This window comes from Peromyscus californicus, unplaced genomic scaffold (genome assembly GCF_007827085.1).
Source record: "Peromyscus californicus insignis strain IS unplaced genomic scaffold, ASM782708v3 Scaffold_1__1_contigs__length_55948999, whole genome shotgun sequence".
NCBI lineage: Eukaryota > Metazoa > Chordata > Mammalia > Rodentia > Cricetidae > Peromyscus > Peromyscus californicus.
The window spans coordinates 25,611,280-25,634,005 of NW_026294492.1; the positions used below are offsets into that span (position 1 = coordinate 25,611,280).

Here is a 22,726-nt window from a genome sequence, read left to right on the forward strand (position 1 = left end):
GCCTGAACTATGTGGAATTAGGGGATGAAGTCTTGCATTTTCATGGACATACTTTTGGCTAGTCTTAGAACCAAAGTGTCTTTGTCTTTTGGGGTAAATTTTAAATCACTGACTGCCTCCCCAAGAGTCGTCACATCTGGACGATGATGTGCTAACAGTGAATGAGTCCTTAGTAAATCAGAAATAAATGAAGATTCAAACATCGTACAAACTCCAGCTTTTACCTTTGAATATAAGAGACTTTCTGTTATATGTCAGTGTGATTTTTTTTTGCACAATATGTTGTGAAATTTTGTTAGCAAAAATTGTTTTTCTTTTGAAAACGTGCTGAGAAATTCTATTTCCTGTTGCCTAGTTCATTATTTCCTTTGGTTTATTTAATTGAAAGATTGTTTTACTTAAATCATTAGCCATTTTGGTAATGTTTTAGGGAAAATGTTTTGTACTAACTGCAGAATTTGCAAGCCATAATGGCTCCTGCTTTCTCTTGCTCTGACGTGCTAGTAATTAAAATCTTCTCTAGACAAGTGTATATATAGCAAATACAGTATAAGGCTAAAGGTTTCACAGGTGTGTCCTGTAATTTCCCACAGATAAATATTATTATTTATTTAATTTCCTGTAAGTAAGGTCCATTTTTTTTTATTTCATTAATACTTAAGTACTTGGTGTGAGATGCTTATTTTCACGACGGTTATATTCTTAAGGTATTAATAAAAAGAAACTTGCATTAATAGAAAATGAAATGTAAACTACAATCAGGCAATGTGGGGGTGATATGACAGTTTTATCTTGGGTTGCAATGAGGGGACTCCCTGATAATATGACAGGAGAAGGCTTGAAGAATATGAGAAAAAAAGCTCTGAGTGTCCATAGAAGGCCCCTCCAGCCAAGGGGACAAGTACGAAGATTGGAGACAGGACTGTGTACGTGATTGAGGAACGGTGAGAAAGCCAGAGTGGAGGATGGGGCAGACTTGTGGTCTTGGAAGTCTTGGGTGGCTCCAAGGGTCTTGGTAAGGCCTTTGGCGTCAGTCTTGGTTAAAGTGGGAAGCCATGGAAGGGAGGAGAGCAATGCTTGACTGTTACTCTTAAGAAAGGGTACACTGGATGCTGTGAGGAGAGTAAGCTGTGGGAAGGGAAGGTGGAAAGCAGAGTCCAGATAGGAAACAGCTGAAATAATCTAGACAGAGTGATGGGGCTTTGCAGCAGGCCGTTACCAGGGACCTGAGGAGAAGCTGCTGCTTTCTGAAATGTAACAGAATTTGTTGTTGTATTGCTGTCAGATGGTAGGGGAAAAAAAGAACAAGATTAGAATTAGGGAAGAAAGCTTAATTCTGGGTATGTTTTGTTTGACTAGTAACATGTACCTAGCAGAGTATGTAGTTGGATTGCTCGCTCTCGCTCTCTCTCTCTCTCTCTCTCTCTCTCTCTCTCTCTCTCTGTCTGTCTCTCTCTCTGTTTCTATATATACACATCAGTTTATGTCTGCACATACATATTTATAGCGTTTCCCATATGAATATGAATAAACACATATGTACAAGATTAAAGTGCTATTGGCTACTGTTACATGTTACTCCACAGAAATTTATAGAGGGTGTTTAAGTCCACAAAACAGGGCAGGATAGCGTCATCTATGAATTTAGTATAATGAAGAGAAGGCTACAAACACCGAGCTCTGAGCATGTCCCATGAGCTGAATCATGAGAATTAGCAGGGAGAGAGTCCAGGAAAGGAGCCGACCTTAAGAGATTAGGGTACCTTAGAAGACAGGTGAGGAATTTCTGTCACAAGGCAGGGTGCTATAGTGTGCCATATATTGTGGAAGTTGGAACAAGAGAGACCAGAGGGTTTGGTTGCATTTGACAACGTGGAGTCCATCGATAATCTTCCTAAAGACAGGTATCTTGAAGCGTTGACGGCAAAAGCCTGGTTGGTTTCAGCAAACTGAAGAGGAAGGGGTAGGAGAGTTAGGGGATAGCTTTAGTATGCAAGGGGACAACATGACTGACTGCTCTGTGATGTGGTTAAGGTTGTCACTGTGAGTAAGAAGAGAGAACAGAGGGGAGAAGCCGCAGACTGGACATGGCCAGGTGGCCGGGACTAGGGAAGCAGGAGAGAACAGTGGAGTTCGTGAGATAGCAAGAGAGATAGAACAGAGCAGAGCCAGAGGCGGGGGAGAGAGAGATAAGAAAGAGTAAGTACAAGGAAGGGAGAATAAGTACAGTGATAACAGCCCCATTGTAAGAAGGCTGAGTGGCTGGGGCGAGAGAAGCCTGTGAGCTGGACAGAGTTTAGGGTAGGGGAGGAGGTGAGAAGGGCTGGGATGCTATCATGGATTTTAACATGTATAAAGGTACTTGTGCTTCCGAGGAAGCCTAGAAGCCAGCATGGGCTTTGATACACCAAAAGTGTGGCCCTTTGTCCTTTCTGGCCAGAGGTAAGAGAAATGACTCTTTCTGGCAGGTGGAACCAGATTCACAAGTTCCCGAAGAATACTGGCGTTTATCTAGCCGCCAGAAATCCTGTAGTCCAGGTTGAGCTGGACCTAGACTCAATATTGGACTGAGTCAATGGTCCTGCTTTTTCGGGGGAGGAATAGGGCGCCCTATGGACCTGACAGTTTTGTGATGAGGAGGGAAGAGAGGTGGAGCATCATCTGGAATAGAGCAGAATAGCATAGAATTATGGAAATATGAGAACATACAGCATGGCTGTGTGCTAATGAGGACGCATGGAGAAGTCTCTGAGAAGGCAGAGTGGACGGGACCTGGTGCCCAGTGGAGGGATTGACCCTGGGTGGGCTAACGTTCATCAGGAAAAAGGCCAGGCAGCTATCCGCAGAGGTCACATGATGAGTATGTCCTTAGAGTCTCTTTTTTTTTTAGACAGTAAGTGAGGTCATAACAAGAGGGTGGGATTCGTAGCTGCTGCACATTTCAAATGGGCACTTTGAGGGGGCCATTTCCATTTGTATTTTAAAACACTATATGCATTTGACCCCTGCATTGTGTGTGCGGGTGCTCGAATGCTCATGTATGTGTATATGTGTGCGGGTGTGTGGAGGACAGAGGTCAGCATCAGGAGCCATTAGATTTACTTTCTGAGATAGGATCTCTCCCTGGAGCCGAGAGTTAGCCAGTGAGCTCAAGAGATCTTCCTGTCTCCATCCCTCCAGCTTTGGGATTACAAGATCAAAGGTACACATCCCCATGCCCCATGCCGAGCCTTCTCTTTTTTAATGTGGATGCTGCTGGCAGTCAGACCCTTACATTTCCTTCACAAGCCCTTTGCCAACTGAGCCACATCTCACGCTCCTCATTTCTGCTTCTTAATAAGCATTGTCTTCAGGCCATACATAGGAACTTACTATTTTGCTGAATATAATTTTCTATTTCTCTCTTTGTCCTTCCATAGGCCATTTTCATAAGTGTGTATAAATGTATATTTGTGTGCATGTAGTCAAGAGAAATACATAACCAACATGCTGTTCCCTCCATTATTATTATTATTATTATTATTATTATTATTATTATTATTATTTTGTTTTTGTTTTTCAAGACAGGGCCTCTCTGGGTAGCTTTGGAGCCTGTCCTGGATCTCTGTAGCCCAGGCTGGCCTCGAACTCACAGAGACCCGCCTGTCTCTGCCTCCCGAGTGCTGGGATTAAAGGCATGTGCCACCACCACCCGGCTCCCTCTGTTATTATTAAGGGAGAATTGGGAAGAGGGAGAAAGGTCAGCTGTCATTGGAGTTTAATCACCTGTATAGCAAGGAGGTCCCACCCAAACTCACAGTAGACATCTCAACTGACATTCCTTTTTGGAGGGTTTTTCCAGCATTACCCAGTGAGGTAATGGATTTGATGTTAATTGGTCACTTCCACCTTGTTTGAAGAATGTAGAGCACTCTGTGGGCATTGTTTTAGTAATCTAGAAGAAGTTAAATCTGGAGCCAAATGGTAAAGCCCTATTGGGCTAAGAGCATTGAATACTCCTAAGATTTGTCCTTCAAAGAATTCTTGGCCTTGGGGCAAGTGATGAATTACAAGCAGGAGCATGACCTGTTGGCTCAGTCTCTCTGTCAGTGAGAAGAGAGGATGTGTTACCTATGTTGACTCGGCTCGTGTGTTTGTTTCCATGGGCCTCAGTTAACGGCAGGATGATGGTTTTTCATCTGAGAGGCTGCCTCTGATGGCCATTGCCTGAGCTCGCCGGTCCTTACTGTTTAAATTGGATGAGTGCTGACATTCTATACCAGCATTCTGGGTGACTACTAAGGCAACCGTATTTGTTCATGACATCTGAAGTGAGGCTTATTTATTTCTCTGGCTGCCTCGGCTTTTGGTCACATCTTGGTCTGATGACTGAAAGATGGCAACCGTCCTCTTTTCTAGGCCCAGTCTGTTGGCCAGAAACAATTTTCTATAGTTTTGAATTTTCTCTTTGGGTAGCGATTGAGCAGCACCAATGAAATCCCTCCCCCACCTCCTTTAATATAAATCTTGGGAGGGTATTGGCTTGGCTTCCATGACACTTGCCATTCACTCTGGCCATCTGTGCTTTGCTCCGAGCCTCTTCTTGGAGGTATAAGTTCACACAGGGTCTGGCAGAAGCTGCAGACAGGATGTTGACTCTCGAGTGTCTTCGACTGACTGACTAGGAGGCCCTGTGGAGGTGCTACATGGCTCCAGGCAATCTCGACTCTTAGCCAAGGCCTCTAAAACTCAAGGTCTTAAAGTGCTTGCTAAAGATTTCTGGGGCTGATTTACCTACAAGGATCTTTTAAAAATTACACTTATTTTGTCCCAGACAAATGGGAAAGCTGTCCAGTGAGCTCTCTGCTGACTCCTGGCTGGTCCCCTTTTTGCTTCTCTGATTTATTAGACCTTCTCAACCAGGACGTGCCTCTCAGCAGGGCCTTTGACCACTGCTAGCCTTGGACTTACATTATGAAGCAAGGCCTTAGGCAGACATGACCTCCAGCAACCTGTGAGTCCCAGTCCTGTGAGGGACTCAGCAGTCATCCTTGTGTTAGGACAGCTCCAAGTCACTTTATTTATTTAACATTTGCTGACAACTGGATACAAGGCACAGGGGTCCTTTAGTAGTAGTTTTTTTTAACAGTAACACATCTGATATGAGGATGTCTCCGATAGCCCAGTGGCTTTTAGAGGACAGATCGTATCCATGGTTAGTGACATCCTGCTGGACTCTTGGGTGGTGACTAGTATGGCCTTTTACTCCTCACATCTGAGGAATCTGAAGCCCTGAACAGTGGACCACAGTTTTGTGCACTTCAAAACGTAAAATCATTCCTTAGGTAGAAATGGTTTTAGGATCCTGGGATGGAGACATGTATATTTTTGAATCCACTCATTGTTTATTGAGATCCTGATAGGAATCTGAGTAACTGGTTAGTGTCAACATATTTTTTCCCCTCCAATTCTGATTTTGGAGAGTTTTGCGTAGGAACCTCAAACTAATCAGCACAGAAGCTTAAATGCTTTGTGATGAGACAAAAGGACCCACCAGGAATACAGGTGTCTCCTTTAGACTTAAATTCTAGCAGAATGCTTTTAAAACACAATGGGAAAATATGAATAACCATGTATCTTCTGCTTTAAGACAGTGTGAGCACTGTAAAAATCAGGATTAAGTCACATGAAACCGTCTCTGCCTTTTGAAAGTCCGGATGATTCCAGGCCAAAATATATTTTTTTGGCAAAGAGCTATAAATTTTTAAAACAATAGGCTGGGAGGCCCTCAAGTGCTTCTGAAATGACTACTGTAGCTCTGAGGTGTGGCTGGGCTCATGATTAAATACTTGCTTTCTTTGGATGTCTCCACATAAGCAAGCGTAATTTAGGTAACTGGGCATCTGCATAGCAGTTGCTGATGCTACCAGGGAATGCCAGAGAAGACAGAAGAGTTGGCACAGGGCTTTTGATTTCATTACTGTACCATGAGCCAGAAGAAATAGAAATTTATATTTGTCTGAAGAGAGAAGACCCCCCCCCCCCCACTTCAGCTTGTACACACAAAGTATCCTCAGGATATTTGGAAGCATGGTCTAACAACATTGAACCTATGCTGATGTGTTTGTGTTACTGTTTAAAAAAAGAAAACTGGAAGAATTTTGTTCAGCCGCCATCAGTATTTCATTGCATGGTTTTGGATTTCTAAGGTAGATGCCCAGATAATTAGAAATATCCACGTGAGTACTTAAAGCTGTGGGCAGCTTGAAATAAAGTTTTACTGGGATACAGCCACGCTCACCACTTGTGTGCTGCTTTTAAAAAGTTTTATATGTCTGTATCTGTGTGTGAGGGGAGGCGGGTGGCTGTGAAGGGTAGACAGGGCCGTCAGATCCCTTGGAGCTAGGCTTAGAGGTGTTTGGTGGGCTGCCCAACATGGATCCTGGGATCCAAACTCCAGCCCTCGGGGTAGCGCAACAAGCGGGCTCTGAGCCATCTTCCCAGCCCTCCATACGGCTCAGTACAGGTGCATTCGGGTTACGTCAGCAGAGCCAAGTAGTTGCGATGGTGTCCTTTGGCTTGCATTCCTAAAATAGTTACTGTCTAGCCTTCTATAGACAGTGAGCCTCTGCCTTCAGTCCTGATAGCGGCTTCTTATACGATGCCGTTTTTGGAGGATGCTGGAAGCTTTGTTTGCAAGTAAAATACCTTTTCATTAAACCAATTACCTCCTTTCTTCCCCTCTCTCCTTCCATCTTTCCCTCCCTCCCTCCCTCTCTCCCTCCCTCCCTCCCTCCCTCCCTCCCTCCCTCCCTCCCTCCTTCCTTCCTTCCTTCCTTCCTTCCTTCCTTCCTCTCTCCACTCTTCTTCCTTTCTTTAGTTCCTTCTTTTTTTTCTTAAGATAGGATCTGGCCATGTATACTAGCTGGCCTGGGACTTACCAGGTAGAACAACCTGGCCTTGAATTAGCAACACTCTTTCTGCCTCAGTTTCCCAATGTATGTCCTGATGCCTGGCTTAAACACCTGTCTCGACTTCTAGTGTTAGAACCCCTAGGGAAGGAAAAACTTCCTTAGAAACCATTCAAAAAGAACTGAGGGGCTTTTTTTCCCTTCCTTCTGAGAAATCCTATGAGGCAGGCCAAAGCAGCTGATGGCTTCTAACGCTTTTAACTTTGGGTTTGTGATGATGTGGCAGCTGGCTTGGAGCCTTTGAAGGGCCGCCATGTGGAAGAGGCATTGGGTTTGTGAGACAGGGAAACCGTTATCAGGACTAATAAGTTCCTGCAGGAACACATTTTAGTTTAGAAATCACCCTGTACCTAGGACGGGATTCGAGATGATGAGTGCCCTGTCGTGAGACATGTCCAGATAAAGCCCAGAGGACTATTGGGTGCTTATAATCCCATCAGTGAATGAGAGATTACTATGTAGGGAAAGCCTCCGGGGGTCCCACTCTAACTTTGAAATTGTAATGGCTTCTCTGGTTAAAACCGGGTTTCTAAGCTCAGGTTTGAGCCACACTTCAATTTATTGTGGGTCTCTAGAGGCATACAGGATGATTTTTTCTGAAAATACAATTATGGTCAGGCTAAGGAAGTCCAGAGGTGGGACAGGAGTGAGGCTGGATAGGCCAAGCAGGCCCTGATCCCCTCTGGAAATTCTGTGAAGACTGTGGCAGGATAAAGACACTGTTTCTCAGAAGACTTAAACTGTCCCTGTTATCAGTGATTGTCAGCATCTCTACTTAATGCTTCAGGGCTGGGGAAGAGGAAGGACCTGAATGAAGGTCTCTCACATGCACAGAGAAGTCAAAACGGGGGTAGCAGTCTACAGTGTAGATTGAGATCTAGCTGTGAAGAACAGGCATGTTGAGGTCATGTAATCTCAGTATAATTGTGCTGTGTTGTAATAGGCAGCCATAGATAGTGAGTGCAGCCGTGTTCCAATAAAACTTTATTGAAAACAAAACAAAACAAAACAAAAACCAAGCAGTGGGTCAGGTTTGGCTCCACTCGAGACTTGGAAAGTTATGAGTGGCTAGAAAATATCAGTTTCAGTTCTTTCATGTTTTAGAGAAATGGTGACATGGAATGTTCAGAGTCACAAGAAAACTGAGCCAGGATCCAAAGCCACAGTGCGTTTTTTGGCTCAGTGCCCAATTGTGCGCTACGGTACTACCTCAGCCGGCCTGCCAGATTAAAGCATTGGGCTTTTAGGAAAGTACCTTGTGAATGACAGAATTTCCTCTTCAGGTGGTCTGTGTACAGTGACGGTGAGAGCTTAGGCTATTTTAACAGAGGCGAACTTCTGTCCCCATGACTGGTCCTAACTTCCTCTTCGATGGGCCCCGTCCGTACCTAGGAAAACAAAATATAGGTCATAGGAATTCGTATGGACCAATGATGCCCAGGAGTTGTGAGAAAGAGATGGGATCCCACAGCTGCGTCATAGGATGTGATCACTTGAGCTGAAAGTGCCAGGAGATTTGAGACAGATGTTTTCAGACATGCCGCATGCCTGAGACATTTCCAGGGGTCGGGCTGCAAAGAGTGACTTCATAAGTGGAGAAACGGGAAAGTATGCGAGCTGAGGACACAGGAGTTTATTCAGCCCTAGGTGCGGGGGGCCAACCCCCTTCGCGTTACATCTGCCCTGTCAGGGTTGGCTCTTTAATCTGCCTTGCCCTGGATGTTGCTCTTTGTCTGCCCGTGAATAAAGTGCAGCATTGTGGTTAGTAATCCCACTCCAGTGACTCGCTTCAAATGTGGTTTTGGAGTGCATCCCGGAGTTCTGTTTGTTAAGCTTCCTACTCCTGTTTCAGAGACACCACTGGATAGAGAGAGAGAGAGCGGCAAGCAGAACAGGCTTCCCTCCGCCTGAAACCTGTCGGACTGTGGGCTCTCTCTTCCCCCTCTCTTGCCCCTTTTCTTCTTTTTCTTTTCTTTTCTTTCTTTCTTTCTTTTTTTTTTTTACGTTGAAAATTTTTCCAAGGCAAGTTCATGGCTCCTCAGCTGACGCGTCTCTTGTTCTTTTTCTGTCTGCCTCTGCTCCTAGTGAGTAACCACACTGGTCGCATCAAGGTGGTCTTTACTCCGAGCATCTGTAAAGTGACCTGCACCAAGGGTAACTGTCAGAACAGCTGCCAGAAGGGGAATACCACGACTCTCATTAGTGAGAACGGCCATGCAGCCGACACCCTGACAGCCACGAACTTCCGAGTGGGTGAGTTCCTCCGTGGTCCCTAACTGTCTTTACCTCCCCCCCCCCACCCCCTGGTCGTTTTATGAGGTGATAGCACCTGGACACCCTTCCATTCGCATGGCTCTCTCTGCTTGAACAGGTTTCTCTCTCTGAAGATGAATGTGTTTCTTTTACGAGGCCTTTTAACGTTGCTTTTTGAAATACTTTTTTTTTTTTTCAGCCTGATTTTTTGGCTTCTTGGGGAAATGGCAACTAGAATATTTCCCCTTATGACTTAGCATCTGCCCAGCTGTGCAGTGATGGGAAGGTACAAAGTAGAGCAGACCAGACTGAGTTTCTAGGTGAGACCCGGATGCCTAACGTGCATTGCTTAGTTTTGGGTTTTATCAGCGTATCGATAAATTGGATTTGCGTTAGATTTGACTCCTATAAACCTGGGACATTGTAATGAAATTAAAAGTCTTCATGCCATAAATAATGGGGCTCCTAATTCTTTTTTTTTTTTTTAAACTGTCAAAATCGGGTCTTTGATTTAGGAAGGGATGTAGCCCTGTTTCTCCTGCCACGTGTCTGTCCTGTGTCACGAGACAGAATTATAGATTGATGTATAAGATGAATTTGTACAAGAGAGACTAGTGGATTGCTGTCAGCCCACAAAAACTTTAAATATAAACTAGTAGTTACTGACTGCATAGACGGGATTTTTTTTTTTTGCCTCTTTTAAAATGCTGTTTCTTTTCTGCATTTTTTTGTGAGCGGAGAAAGCATTGCGGTCTCCTGAAAGCTGTCATAGTGCCATGCCATCGTTCAATACAGTATTTTTGTCACTCCAAAAAAAAAAAGAGTCTTTTATTATTTTTTTGACCAATTATGGCTTGCCATGTGTACTCAAATAATCCAGACACCCACGTTACTTTCTGAGTTACTCACAAGAATAACCGAAATGTCAGACAGATAATAACCCTGGCTAGATCTGGTCTTTTTATGGAATATTGCTGTTTAGTCTTGGGAGTGTGTGTCTGAGGAGTGCAGCAACAGGATGCTATTTCAAACCGATTTCCCTCAAGGCGAAGTATGAAGGGCAGCCTGAAGCCCTTCCTGGGGCTTTGGCTAGTCGGTTACGCAGTGGAAACTCCAAACGAGGCTGCAGCGGTGTTATTGATCACCTGTACTTGGAAAAATAACATGTGCCCATGGATATGAGTGAATAGGGTATTGTCATTTTCCTGGCTGGGATTGGGGTACTTGGGAAAAGTTTTAAGGAGGATTTAGCTATTATGTGCCAAGTGGCACATTGTACTTCGCAGGCCAGGGAGCCAAGTCTCAGGTGAAGTGTACTCAACTGATTGATGATCAGGTAAATAGAGGGGAGTCTTGGTTCCGTTTCTGTCCAGGGAGTCCACAGGGCATGCCATTTAGCATGCCATTTAGGATTTTGAGGACTCACTTTTTCTCATGCCTAAAATAAATGGGACTATATATATATATATATAATGACTCCTACTGCAGACTCACCTCCTCAGTCGTCTTATGGCTTTTAAAATCAGCAGTAAATAGTGTTACATTATGGGCTTTTTCTTTTTCTATAAACAAGGAGAGGAAGGGAGAAAACAGTTCCGGACAGGAGATGCTGGACTTCGGTGCTTTTCTCTCATTTCATTTTTCCTAGCAGGAGTCCTTCCTCACTGCTCTGTCTCCATCATCATCATCATCATCATCATCGGTGTTGTCTGCACTTCCCGGCACTTATGGCAAATGTTTACAGTAGCAATGATGGAGTAATTGAATGGGTAGTTTTTTTTTTTTTTTTTTTTTTTCTGGCTTGCGGCGTATTCATTTTGAAACTAAATATTTGAAGGCATTGGGAAACAGAGGAAGTCTGGTTGTTAACGCACGCCACACACTTTCCTTTTTGGCGGTTGCCCAGTTGTTTAGGGGCAGATTACACATAGCTCATTCAGAAGATCATGGACAGCACAGTTGCTCCCACGAGCAGTTCAGAATCAGCTCTCAGCCCTCTGTGAAGGATCGGCATTCCCACTTAACTTTTCAAAAGTTTAAGTACGGTTTAAAGATTTTAGAAACTCTGTTTACAATGAGTAGCTTCACAATGGAAACCATGAGGAATCTTTCATTTCTCTCTAATGTTATTTTATTATGTTTCAGCTCAAATATTAGAGGGCTTGAGGGGCATGTTTTATAATTTATCTTTATTGAAAAGTGATGGCTTAGCAAACTTGTAAAGTGTGATCCTTCAACAACACAGAAAAACTAAAAGATTCATTTGTGTGCTTTGGTCTTTTTGGACTTTATTGGTGTAATATAATTTTATTATTAATAAAGAGTAGTTTTCTGACATATTTTCTCTCCCTGTGTACTTTTGTATAAGGTCGTACATATTTTGATAAATAAGACATATTGTATGGAAAATAGTACAATTTGCAGAAAATTCAGATGCTCGTAACTTGCTAACAACTGGTTTGGGCTTGCTATATTTAAGGGTACTAAAAGGGTTGGCCTGGCATGCTTTTCTGAGGAAGGCCAGACAGTACAATTCAGTGTTCGTGGGCCCTGTGGCCTCTGGCATAGTGCTCCCTTCTGCTGCTGGGTAGGGATGCAGCCAGAGACAGTATATAGCAGAGCAGATGCTGTGGTCCATGGCAGTTGGTACGTAGCATTTGTCTTAAGTTCAAGTTGACAACATTTCTCTGGTGACTTACATATCTTTGAAGGGAGCAGTGCTAATCTCACCGTCACCCAATTTTTGCAATAAGGAAGTAGGCACCGAGGGTTAAGTGAGCTGGGCTTAGACACACGACCAGTTGCTTGGCAAAAAGTGGAATAATCCCCTTTACGTCATCCGCATACTTAGCTTCCCTAGAGCCTGACTTCAGTGCATCGGAGGGACACCTTGAAGAACCTCATGGCGTTGGAACGTGTAGAAAGACTGAAGAGAGAGGTGGTGGGGAAGAGGGGAGGTGGGGTGTGGAGAGGGAGGGAGAGGGAGACTATATAAATTAAGGAAGGAGAGAGAGGGGGAATATATGAATTAACTGAGCCTAGTACTTAAGGCTCAAGATCCTGACTTCATTATAGCCAAGCTCTGGTTCTATACTCCAGCTGGTCCCAGGTTCCCCCACCTGCCCCGAGGCAGTCACTAATAGACGTGCAGCGATTACTCTGTAGCAGACTATGGATCTGGATCTCTTCTTTATTCAGGCTACCTCTGTGCTGCACTGACGACGTGTTGGGCTGGCGGACGCAAGAGGCAGCAGGTATTTCTCTGCTGCCCTGGTGATGACTAAACCTAATCATCTCTGCCCTCAAGTAGTCAGTGGGAGAATCAGGAAGTAGAATTTCTACCTAGTGAGACTTTCAAAGTGAGGCCTCTGGGCTGGGGCTGTAGTTCAACGGCAGAATTCTTCTTGCTTGGAATGCTCAAAGCCCCCCCGCACCAAAAAGAAATAAATCCATAAAAAAATTTATAAGGGAAAGAGCGAGGCCCCTGTGATTTTTCAAGGGATGTAGTACTTCTTTGGCATAAACTCCCCATGTGCGTGGTAATAATGAGATGGAGTATAGAAGACTTACCTCGAGTTCTGATCTCTATAAAGCAGATTTCTAATTATTCCCATTTGTTTCCAGTGAGAGCAGTTGGATCTCTGCTTCCCTTTCTCCTCCATTTCTTTCTTTTGAAAAATGAAAACTTACCTAAAGGTGGGTGGGCCAGCTTTTTCCGTTCAGTGCTGCTGTGTCAATGGCTTCTTAACCTTGTGTGTGTGTGTGTGTGTGTGTGTGTGTGTGTGTGTGTGTGTGTGTGTGTAACGAGAATCAGGTGTTTGTGAGTATGAAGCAAAAGGGACTGAAGACTGGCTGGTGTCGCCAGCAGACTATCGCAAACACTGCAGAACTGCCCTTTGATGTGACTTACTAAGAGATGGGGAGAGCCGTGATAGAAATAGAAACTGCTCTGCGTCCTGTCATACCATGCTGTTTCTCTTGAGTATGTAGAAGGGACTCTTGTCCCACGAATGCCCAGTAAGTAACTCCAGAAACATATCTGATAGAAATTTAGAAACCACGCCTCCCATCTGTTATTTCATTTGAGAGAATGCAGTGGTGGCAGCCATAACCTGCCGATGTGAGAACCGGAGGCATCTGTGGCTTGATTGAAGGCAACTTTAAGTAACTTTTCTTGTGGTGTCTCGGTACCTCCAGCTCTCTCCTGTTGTTTCCTCTGAGCAGGAATTAAATAATTATGCATAAAACGGGGGGGGTAGGTTTTACACGATGACCTACCCCGAGTTCCTTCCTCTGAGTGTGTATTAAGTGATTATGCATATAGCCAGGTCCTAGGTTTTACATGATGAACAAACCATAAAGCTACTGCTCTAAGGAGGAGATGAAGGAGATGCACACAGAACCTTAAACCAAGGGAGATCACGCCAAGCAGGAGTCCGGAGAAGACACGAGGTATCGCTTCCAACTGGCGGAGGATATTTGGAGAGGGAAGGTGTGTCCCTCCGTGTCTCTATGTAGTCCACCATGCTGTCTCCCCTCCTCAGCGTATTGTCACACAGGGAATCCGTGCGCACTGACTGCTTGTTGACTGACACGGGCTGTGGAACTCTAAACATTGTAAAAGTCTTCATAGAAAAACAAATGAGAGGCAAGGGGAATTGCCGGGGGAGGAAGAATGTTCCGGTTAAATTGGTGTGAGGACAAAACAGCAGGTGGTTCTGTGGAACCGGGAATAGTTTGTCTTAGCAATAATACACGACGGGTCTGGCAGGAGAGACCGATCGCGTCAAGGCTGTGGGGTGCCTTGCACTGCAAGCTTGGAAATTTGAACTTCGCTCTCTTCCTGCTCGCTCATGAAGCGCTTCAGAAAGGTGATGCTGATACCTGTCCATCATTTTGAACAAGAGAAAGAGACGTGCTGTTTTCAGGCAAGCAGCTGGTGTTTTCAGAGGGTCGCTTCCTGAGTGAATGGTCACCCCACCATTCTTCCATTCACCTCGTGCTCTGTGTTGGAAACCTCTCCATCTGTCTTAGAACTCATCTTCTAAAGACTGTACTTCAGGAAGGGGGGGGGGGGCGAGCAACTCACGTTGCTGAATCCATTCTAGAGGATCTTTTCCTGAGAAGGGAAGAAGATGGCTGTCTCCGAAGCATTAAATAAACTGACATAACAGCTCAGGGTGGGGGAAACAGATTTTTTTTTTTACCCCCTGGCAACCTTGTTCAAACCTGAGCCAGCTGTATTGTGTTGGCCTCCCGAAGCTCATCCACGAAAATGCCTCGGGGGCCATTCTGATGAACTGGAGACTGTATTTTCTTCCCAATAAATTTTACAGGGATACCTTTGGGGTTTTAGAGGTGACTCTTTACAACAGTTAAAAAAAAATAAATAAAAAATGGTTGCCTTTCATCTGGGCAATGTAGATTGCCTAGAAACTTGTCAAAGAAACCATTCCAAAACGTATTTATTATTGGCAGAGCATGGTCGTCCACACCTTTACTCCCAGCACTTGGGAGGCAGAGACCGGTGGATATCTGTGAGTTCAAGGCCAGTCTGGTCTACATAAAAAAAAATTCTGGGCCATCTCGGGCTACACAGTGAGACCCTGTCTCACAAAACAACTATATGTGTTGTTTTCTATTCATAATTACTTTATTTTATAACAATAAACGCCATAATGGATAATATTTCCATCTTATAAATTGTAGAGTACCCTCAGAGGGCTGATATCCAAACCTTAATTCATTTGACGTATGTGTGGAGTGTGTATTCGGTGTTGGGGATGAGTTTAGGCATTAGGGAAACAACAGTGGACAAAGTAGACAAAGTCCTTCCTCCTCCCCCATGACATTAACATGCATGTGATGTGACGTATGACGTGGTTGCTGCATGGGTGAACCTTGAGGACATTATGCTAAGCGAGGAAAACCAGTGACTAAAGGACAGGTTGTTGCTTGTGCTTTGGCGTCCCTGAGGTGCCTGGAGTTGTCAGGTTCCTGGACGCAGAAAGTACAACAGTGATTATTGCCAGGGGTGATAGGGAGGGCAGAGTGCAAAGTTCATTAATTGGGGTAGAGCTCTAGTTTCGCAAGATAAAGGCATTCTGGAGAAAGGATGCACAGTGATGCATTGTACTGAGATGTTTTGGGTGCATGCTTCAGAATGACTAAGATTCTACAGCTTATGCTGCATGTGCCTTGCCATAAAAACACTGTGTGCATGCATATGCGAGTGTGTACTGTATTAACTTTTTACTGCTATGAAAAGATACTGTGACCAAGGCAGCCTATAGAAGAAAGAGTTTATTGGGACTTACAGTTTCAGAAGGTGAGTCCATGACTGTAGTGTTGGGGAGCATGGCCACACACAGGCAGGCATGGAGCTAGAGCAGTAGCTGAGAACTTCCATCTTGACATTCAAGTGTGAAGGAGGGAGAGCTAACTGGGGATGGCATGGGCTTTTGAAACCTCGAAGTCCACCCCAAGTAATATACCTCCTCCCACAAGGCCACACCTCTCAATCCTTCCTAAACAGTTCCACCAACTTGAGACCAAGTATTGGAATACATGAGCCTGGGGGGGCCATTCTCATTCAAACTGCCACATATGATCTGCTCTCTTTCTGTCTGCCTCTCTCTATATTTTTCCTGCTATAATATATGCAGTTATAAAAAAAATCTATTATAAGAAACAGTGTACATAAAATGCCAGGTAGTGATAAATATCATGAAAGTAAAGAACAGAAAAAAGACAGAGAATGGGAAGGGCTGAAAGCTTGGGTTGCTGGTTTTGACGAGGCTTCTGCAGTGAGATGATATTTGAACTCAGATCTGTATCAAGCTCTGTGAGGGGACATCACAGATATTATTGTCTGCGTCAGCCTGCCTAAGTAAAATAAAAGCAGTTAATGTTTTCTCTCATGCAATGTATTTTGATTATATTCCTTCCTGTCTTTCAACTCCTTCTAGATCCCTTTCACTTCCTACCCACCCAACTTCATGTTCTTTCTCTTCCTTAAAAACAAACAAGCAAAACAAAACAGAAAAAACAGTCAAAAAACAAGAACACGTGCACACACACACACACACACACACACACACACACACCCCACCCCCACCACCCCCACCACCAAAAACCCTGGAAACCTAAAATAAAATCAGTAAGATTTTAAAAATACCAGTCCAACAAGTACACACACACACACACACACACACACACACACACACACACACCACCACCACCAACAACAACAAGAACAACAAAAAAAACCCTGGAAACTGAAAAGAAAAGAAAAGAAAAGAAAAGAAAAGAAAAGGAAATCAGTAAGATTTTAAAATTACCAATCCAAAAAGTACAGACAGACAGACAGACAGACACAAACACACACACACACACACACACACACACACACACACACACACACACACACACACACACATACAAAAGGTGTCTGTTTGTATTGGCCGGCTACTCCTGGGCATGAGGCCTACCCTGGAGCGTGGTTGATATACCCAGTGACACTCTCTCGGAGAAAACTGATTTTCCATTTATAAATTGCAAATAGCTTCTTGGTTAGGGATGGGACTTTCTGTCAACTTCACCTTTCAAGTGCTGGGATATTTTTTTTTTCTGGTTTGAACCTGTACAGCTCTTTAGTGTGCTGTCACAGTCTCTATGAGTCCCTATGTGAGTCTGTCTTGTTGTGTTGGGATGACACTGGGTCCTTGGAGCCCTCCACCACCTCTGACTCTTATAATCTTTCACGTAGACCCCAAGTCTTGAGGGAAGAGGTTTGATAAAGATACTCCATTTAGGGCTGAGTGTGACCCTGCTTTGCATTTGTCTGGACTGTAGAGAATGCCCCAAAGGCCTGTGTTAGTGCAAATTCTAGCTGTCATCTTGGGTTCAGTTTCATGGACCTGTGACAGGGAATCAGATTAATGTCCGTGAAGATCAGCCTTCTACACAGAGGACAGAAGCTAGCAAGTCTTGTCCTCTAGTGGAAAAAAAAAATAAGAAATGGCCCTGCAGTTAGGACAGAAGGAAACTTGGTGATTTGCACTAGAAAGTGAAAGGATTCCCATACATAAGCTTCCCAGAACAGTGCCATCTTTTTCTGTAACTTTCTTTTATAGAGAATAGGTCATATGTCTTTTGGGGGGTAAGCTGGCTTTTAATGTCAGGGGAGGGTGATTCCTTTGTGAATAAGGTGTAAGGGTGTGTGTGTGTGTGTGTGTGTGTGTGTGTGTGTGTGTGTGTGTGTGTGTGTAGGTCAAAGATAGGTCCAGTTGAAGAAGACATTCATGGAAGAGCAGCTGTAAAATACATGGAGGCGGTAGGTTGACATTACGAAGTAACATCCAGAGAGAACAAGGTCATCTTTGGTTGGAAAGGAAGATGCCCAGGGCTGAGAAGGTGACAGGTGTCCCCTCTGATAGCCTCACAAAGTGCATCTGTAGCCAGGACAGTTTTTAAAAGCCACCTTTAGTAGAGGGAGGGCTCAGCTGTTGACTGTATTGTAAGAAAAGCTCTTATGATCCCTGGGTTCTTTGAAAGCCATCCCTGGCCTGTAAGAGAGTGAAGTGGGTCCTTGGAGACATTGTGCTAGAGCAGCCTAGAATGAAGAGCATGGTGTCACATGGGTCCTTTCTCACTTTGTCAGTTTGCCCAGGTGATGTGTTCTGTGCTGTCATGTAGACTACTTTGCAGAGCTTTAGGGGCCTCTAGACTCTTCTGCTGTCTGGCTCCTTCACTTTTATTTTGACTGTGTCCCTTCATCCATGCTCGATGCTCTACCTCTGCCAAACTGAGCCTCTGGGATGCCAAATGTCCCCATTCTCAGGTCCTCTGTACCTCTCCTCACGTTGGTCTCTCTGCTCGGGCATGTCTCCCTCATCTATTCTGGCCAGCCCATTGCCTGTTTCACTTCAAACAGGCGCTAGCCATGTTTTAGTGTCTCATGGCCCTCCCCCTCTTAATTGGCACGTCTGTTTATTCCCTGTACTTGGAGCCACTTGAAAACAAAGACCAGTGTGCTTCAACCAGGGTGTTGTCCCTGGAGCCAGCACAGCACCTCATTCTGGTGATGCTCAGTGGGGTTTATATATGAGGGCCTGTGCCATGGGGGCATGTAGATAGCTGTCTTAACCTAGTCCATCAATTCTAAGGCAAGGGACAATCACATCAGGAAAACGATCAGTTGAATCGTCTCCCTACAATTTAGAGGACACACACACACACACACACACACACACACACACACACACGCACGCACACACGCACGCACACACAGAAAGAGAGAGACAGAGACACAGATGGACAGACAGGCAGAGACAGACAGAGACAGAGATGAACAGACAGACAGACAGACACACAAGCGAGAGAAAGAGACAGAGACAGAGACAGAAAGAGACAGAGAGACACATACATAGAGAGAATGAATTTCATTCACCAAGACATGCCCAAGAAAAGACCTTGTGTAACTTGGGAAGATACATCAGTGGTACAGAATTTACTGAGATTACACAAGGACAATCTCCAGAACTGGAGGAAAGGAATGGTGTACTCCTCATAACATTTTACGTGGAGATACGCCTTCAACACCGAGAGTGCAGTGCTGGACTCAATCTCCAGAACTGGAGGAAAGGAATGGTGTACTCCTCATAACATTTTACGTGGAGATACGCCTTCAACACCGAGAGTGCAGTGCTGGACTCAATCTCCAGAACTGGAGGAAAGGAATGGTGTACTCCTCATAACACTTTACAAGGAGATACGCCTTCAACACCAAGAGTGCAGTGCTGGACTCAATCTCCAGAACTGGAGGAAAGGAATGGTGTACTCCTCATAACATTTTACATGGAGATACGCCTTCAACACCGAGAGTGCAGTGCTGGACTCAATCTCCAGAACTGGAGGAAAGGAATGGTGTACTCCTCATAACACTTTACACGGAGATAGGCCTTCAACACCGAGAGTGCAGTGCTGGACTCAATCTCCAGAACTGGAGTGTTGCTAGAGTTTTCCTGCCTTGCCCACAGTCAGGACAAATCTTTGTCACCCGCCAGTCCCACAGCAGCTCAGATCCAACCAAGTAAACACAAAGACTTATATTGCTTACAAACTGTATGGCCGTGGCAGGCTTCTTGCTAACTGTTCTTACAGCTTAAATTAATCCATTTCCATTAATCTATACCTTTCCACATGGCTCATGGCTTACCGGCATCTTCACATGCTGTTTGTCATCGTGGCGGCTGGCAGTGTCTCTCTGACTCAGCCTTCCACTTCCCAGCTTTATTCTCCTCCTTGTCCCGCCTATACTTCCTGCCTGGCCACTGGCTAATCAGTGATTTATTTATTGACCAATCAGCAACACACTTGACATACAGACCATCCCATAGCACTGGAGGAAAGGAATGGTGTACTCCCATAACGCTTTACATGGAGATACACCTTCAACACCGAGGGTACAGGACTTGCCAGTCATGGCAAACCGCAGGTCAGCATCTGTACCCTTAGTATAGTTGTCCTTAATATGGAATTCTAGCCCATTTCTCCTATAAAAACACTATGCCTTTTTAGGCAGACTTTTAAGGTTTGTTTCAAATAGTACTGTGCTGTTATTTTCTCTCCTGTGACACTTCCAGCCATTCATTGGACATGTGGAGTCTAGTCCAGGTGCTCTATGAACTGGCTTCGGGACCCTGGCATTTTTCTCTCTCTGGTTCTCAAGTTCCATGCTGTTAAAGTGACGGGATACATGTTGAACTTTAGGGCAATCCTAAGGATCTAGGGAGGAAGCAGGCTAGAGGTAGATGTGCCTTCTTGGATTGATGAAAAGAACTGTGTGCTTTTCTGAAGAAGGCGCATCCTCCTCGTACCTTGTAAACTTGGTCTCTGGGGCTGCAGAGTAGAGGCTGGGTGAGGCAGTGAATGCACCCATGGTGTGCTCATGGCCCCTGGCGCCTGGATCAGGCATGCTGCTTGTGGTAGTGGTCCCTTCATGCTCTGATCCAAACAGCTCAACAGGCTCAAGAGAGAATGAAAGATCCATCTTTCGGTTGCTCCTTCCATTCTGCCTCCTGGGTCCGTCCATCCTTGTTTACATTTAGTCTGGCAAGTCTGAGTTTGCGCAGAGCGCTGTCCTGTCTCATTATCCTGTGGTCTTTATGACATGCCTCTCTGCTTGGGCCATGTGTATCTTTGCGGATTTCACTTGCTTACACAGGAAGTGCTTGCCTGTGGCCAAGCCTGCTGGCAAAGGTGGATGAAGTCAAACAGTATAATACATTCTGGAAGCCAGAGCTGTGGTCAGGAGGAAAAGTCATCAACCTGAAGAGATGGGAGCATCTCCAGCAAGGACTGGTTATTATGGTTGCTCCCGCTCCGTACCCTTCATCCCATTGCCAGCTGTATAACTTCTAGGCTTGGAGACTCCAGTAAATTAAGGAAGTTGGACATGATGCAGCACGTACCTACAGCATATACTGGCAGAGGATCTAGCCTAAACTTTGCATCTATTGGCTGTGTCAAGCGTCTGTACCAATTTCTAACAATCAAGGTGCATATATATTTTTTCTAAGTGGGGAATGAGTTTGTGTATTACTGGAAAAATGTCCTGGGACTAACATCGCAGATGATGTGGAAATGTTTTTTTGGGGACAGCCACACAATCATCTTCATGCTAAGCAGTCCAGGGAAAGAAAATAACTCCCAAATGGGGAAGAATAGTTAGGACATTTATTCCCCTGAGGTCGTATCACAAGTAAAGAAAATGAAAATGCCAGCTGCCCTCCGTTGCCAGTTTAGTGTGGTGGTGTCATTGACACACTTGTTCAAACCTGATTTTCTCTGTCGCTGAAGGAATGGTTTGCTGCTCGACTTCATTATCTTGAATTTAGACTCGGGCAATAACTGCTGACAAACTGGCGTGGCTGCAGGTTGCCTGCTCCTGAGAGCTGGTGGAAGAATGTTAGCAGAACCGAACACCAGCTTATGCAGCCGTGAGGGGTTTCTTCACTCTGAAACCGAGCTGAGGATGCCTGGGAGAGTCTAGAAGAATTGGTTCCGCACTGTGGGGACGTTCTGTGATTTCCTGGTGCCAAAGCTTGACCTCATTTTCATCAGACTTTTTTTTTTTTTTTTCTCTCTCCAAGAGGTGAGAGGAAAAAGATGCTAAATCTCTTGGAGTGAGGAAAGTAGACCAGTCCCCTTTCCCTGACAAATAAGGGGACACACTAGAACATTCTGAGGCGGAGTCTTGTTTAGCAAGATTAAAGTTTGCCCTCTTATGCCACCGCGTTGTCCCTTTCTAAAGAAAAGCGAGATTTACAAGCCCTCTGGATCTTCTTGTGGCATTAATAACATCTTGAGCCAGCTGTTTTATTGGGTGTACACAGAGGGTAATTAGAAACATCTGAGCATCCCATAGTGTGCCTAGAGCACCATGACATTGAGCTAAAAAGAAAAAAAAAAAAACACTCCAAAGTCGTGTCCTTGGTAGATACATGGATTCCTCATTAAACCAACTGCACTTTGTGTGATATACCATTTTTCAGAGATAAGCCAAACTCTTTAGACTGAAAATATCCTTTCATTGAAATATTCTCATGGCAGAAATCATTGCCTTATTTGGTAAAAGACCCGTGACTCTGCTGCCCATACGGTAATTATTATTTCCCTAACTGTCAAACTTCATCATATTATAGACTGTTTGCTGCCAAAAGTACTTCTTCTTTTAACCTGGCAGTGGCTTAAAGTCTAGAATTCCAGAGGAGCTCATTTAGGAAATTAACTCTTAAAATCATCCTGCACCAGGGACCAGTAGGGTCCAATTTTCCTTGTAGTTGATTCTGGAAATCAACTGGGATACCGGGCCTTGGGCTCCGGTTCAGCTAGTGTTTGGAATCGGATCTGCTGTCCTGGTGGCTGAGTTGGAAAGCGTTTGGGTAATGCAGCGATCATAGCAGCGTCTTTCATCCCCAGCTTCCCTTCCCTTAAGACAAAATGATCTGGTGGTAGCTAAGGAATGAGTGGCTCCTTTCCTCACAAATAGCAAGACCCTAAGAGAAGTCCAAGTTGAGTCAAGCTGACAGACTGGGCAGATGAGCCTGGGTTTAAGTTGAAGACACCCAGAGTGTCTACAGCTTATCTGCTTTGGTGTATCATCTCTGGGTGTGCTGTTTGCCCTTTCTGATTTGTGTGAATGGGAATACTTAGGGATCACTGAGGGAACATGAGTTTGGCTGCAGGTTACTCATTACTTATGAAGCCATTTGAAGGAGAAGTAGATTCACTTGAGTGAGAGTGTGTGCAGGGTTTTCTTCCAATCACTCCCTTGTTTACCTCTGAATCATAGTTTCCAGGCCTGGTTAGACTACAGAATTGTAATTCTCATCCTTTGACAAACCTCTATCTCCAAAAAAGTTTATATTATGATTTGTAACAGTAGCAAAATTACAGTTATGAAGTAGTAATGGAAATAATTTTATGGTTGGGGGTCACCACAACATGAGGAACTGTAT

The 22,726-nt window shown here is 44.6% G+C and overlaps 1 protein-coding gene across 7 annotated transcripts in view; it reads left to right on the top strand.

Annotated features, from left to right (window-relative positions):
- The window catches only part of Ltbp1 (latent transforming growth factor beta binding protein 1), a 396,032-nt gene that overhangs the window by 167,906 nt on the left and 205,400 nt on the right, over positions 1-22,726 (top strand). For 4 of the 7 annotated variants that reach the window (XM_052746278.1, XM_052746279.1, XM_052746280.1 and 1 more), the window contains one exon: positions 9,036-9,203. The exons of 1 other annotated variant lie outside the window; for it this stretch is intronic. In XM_052746278.1, coding sequence (XP_052602238.1) covers positions 9,036-9,203 — 168 coding nt within the window. Of the gene's footprint in view, positions 1-8,827; positions 9,204-22,726 lie in introns of those variants that run through there. 2 more of the 7 variants (XM_052746283.1, XM_052746284.1) reach the window with 1 other exon arrangement.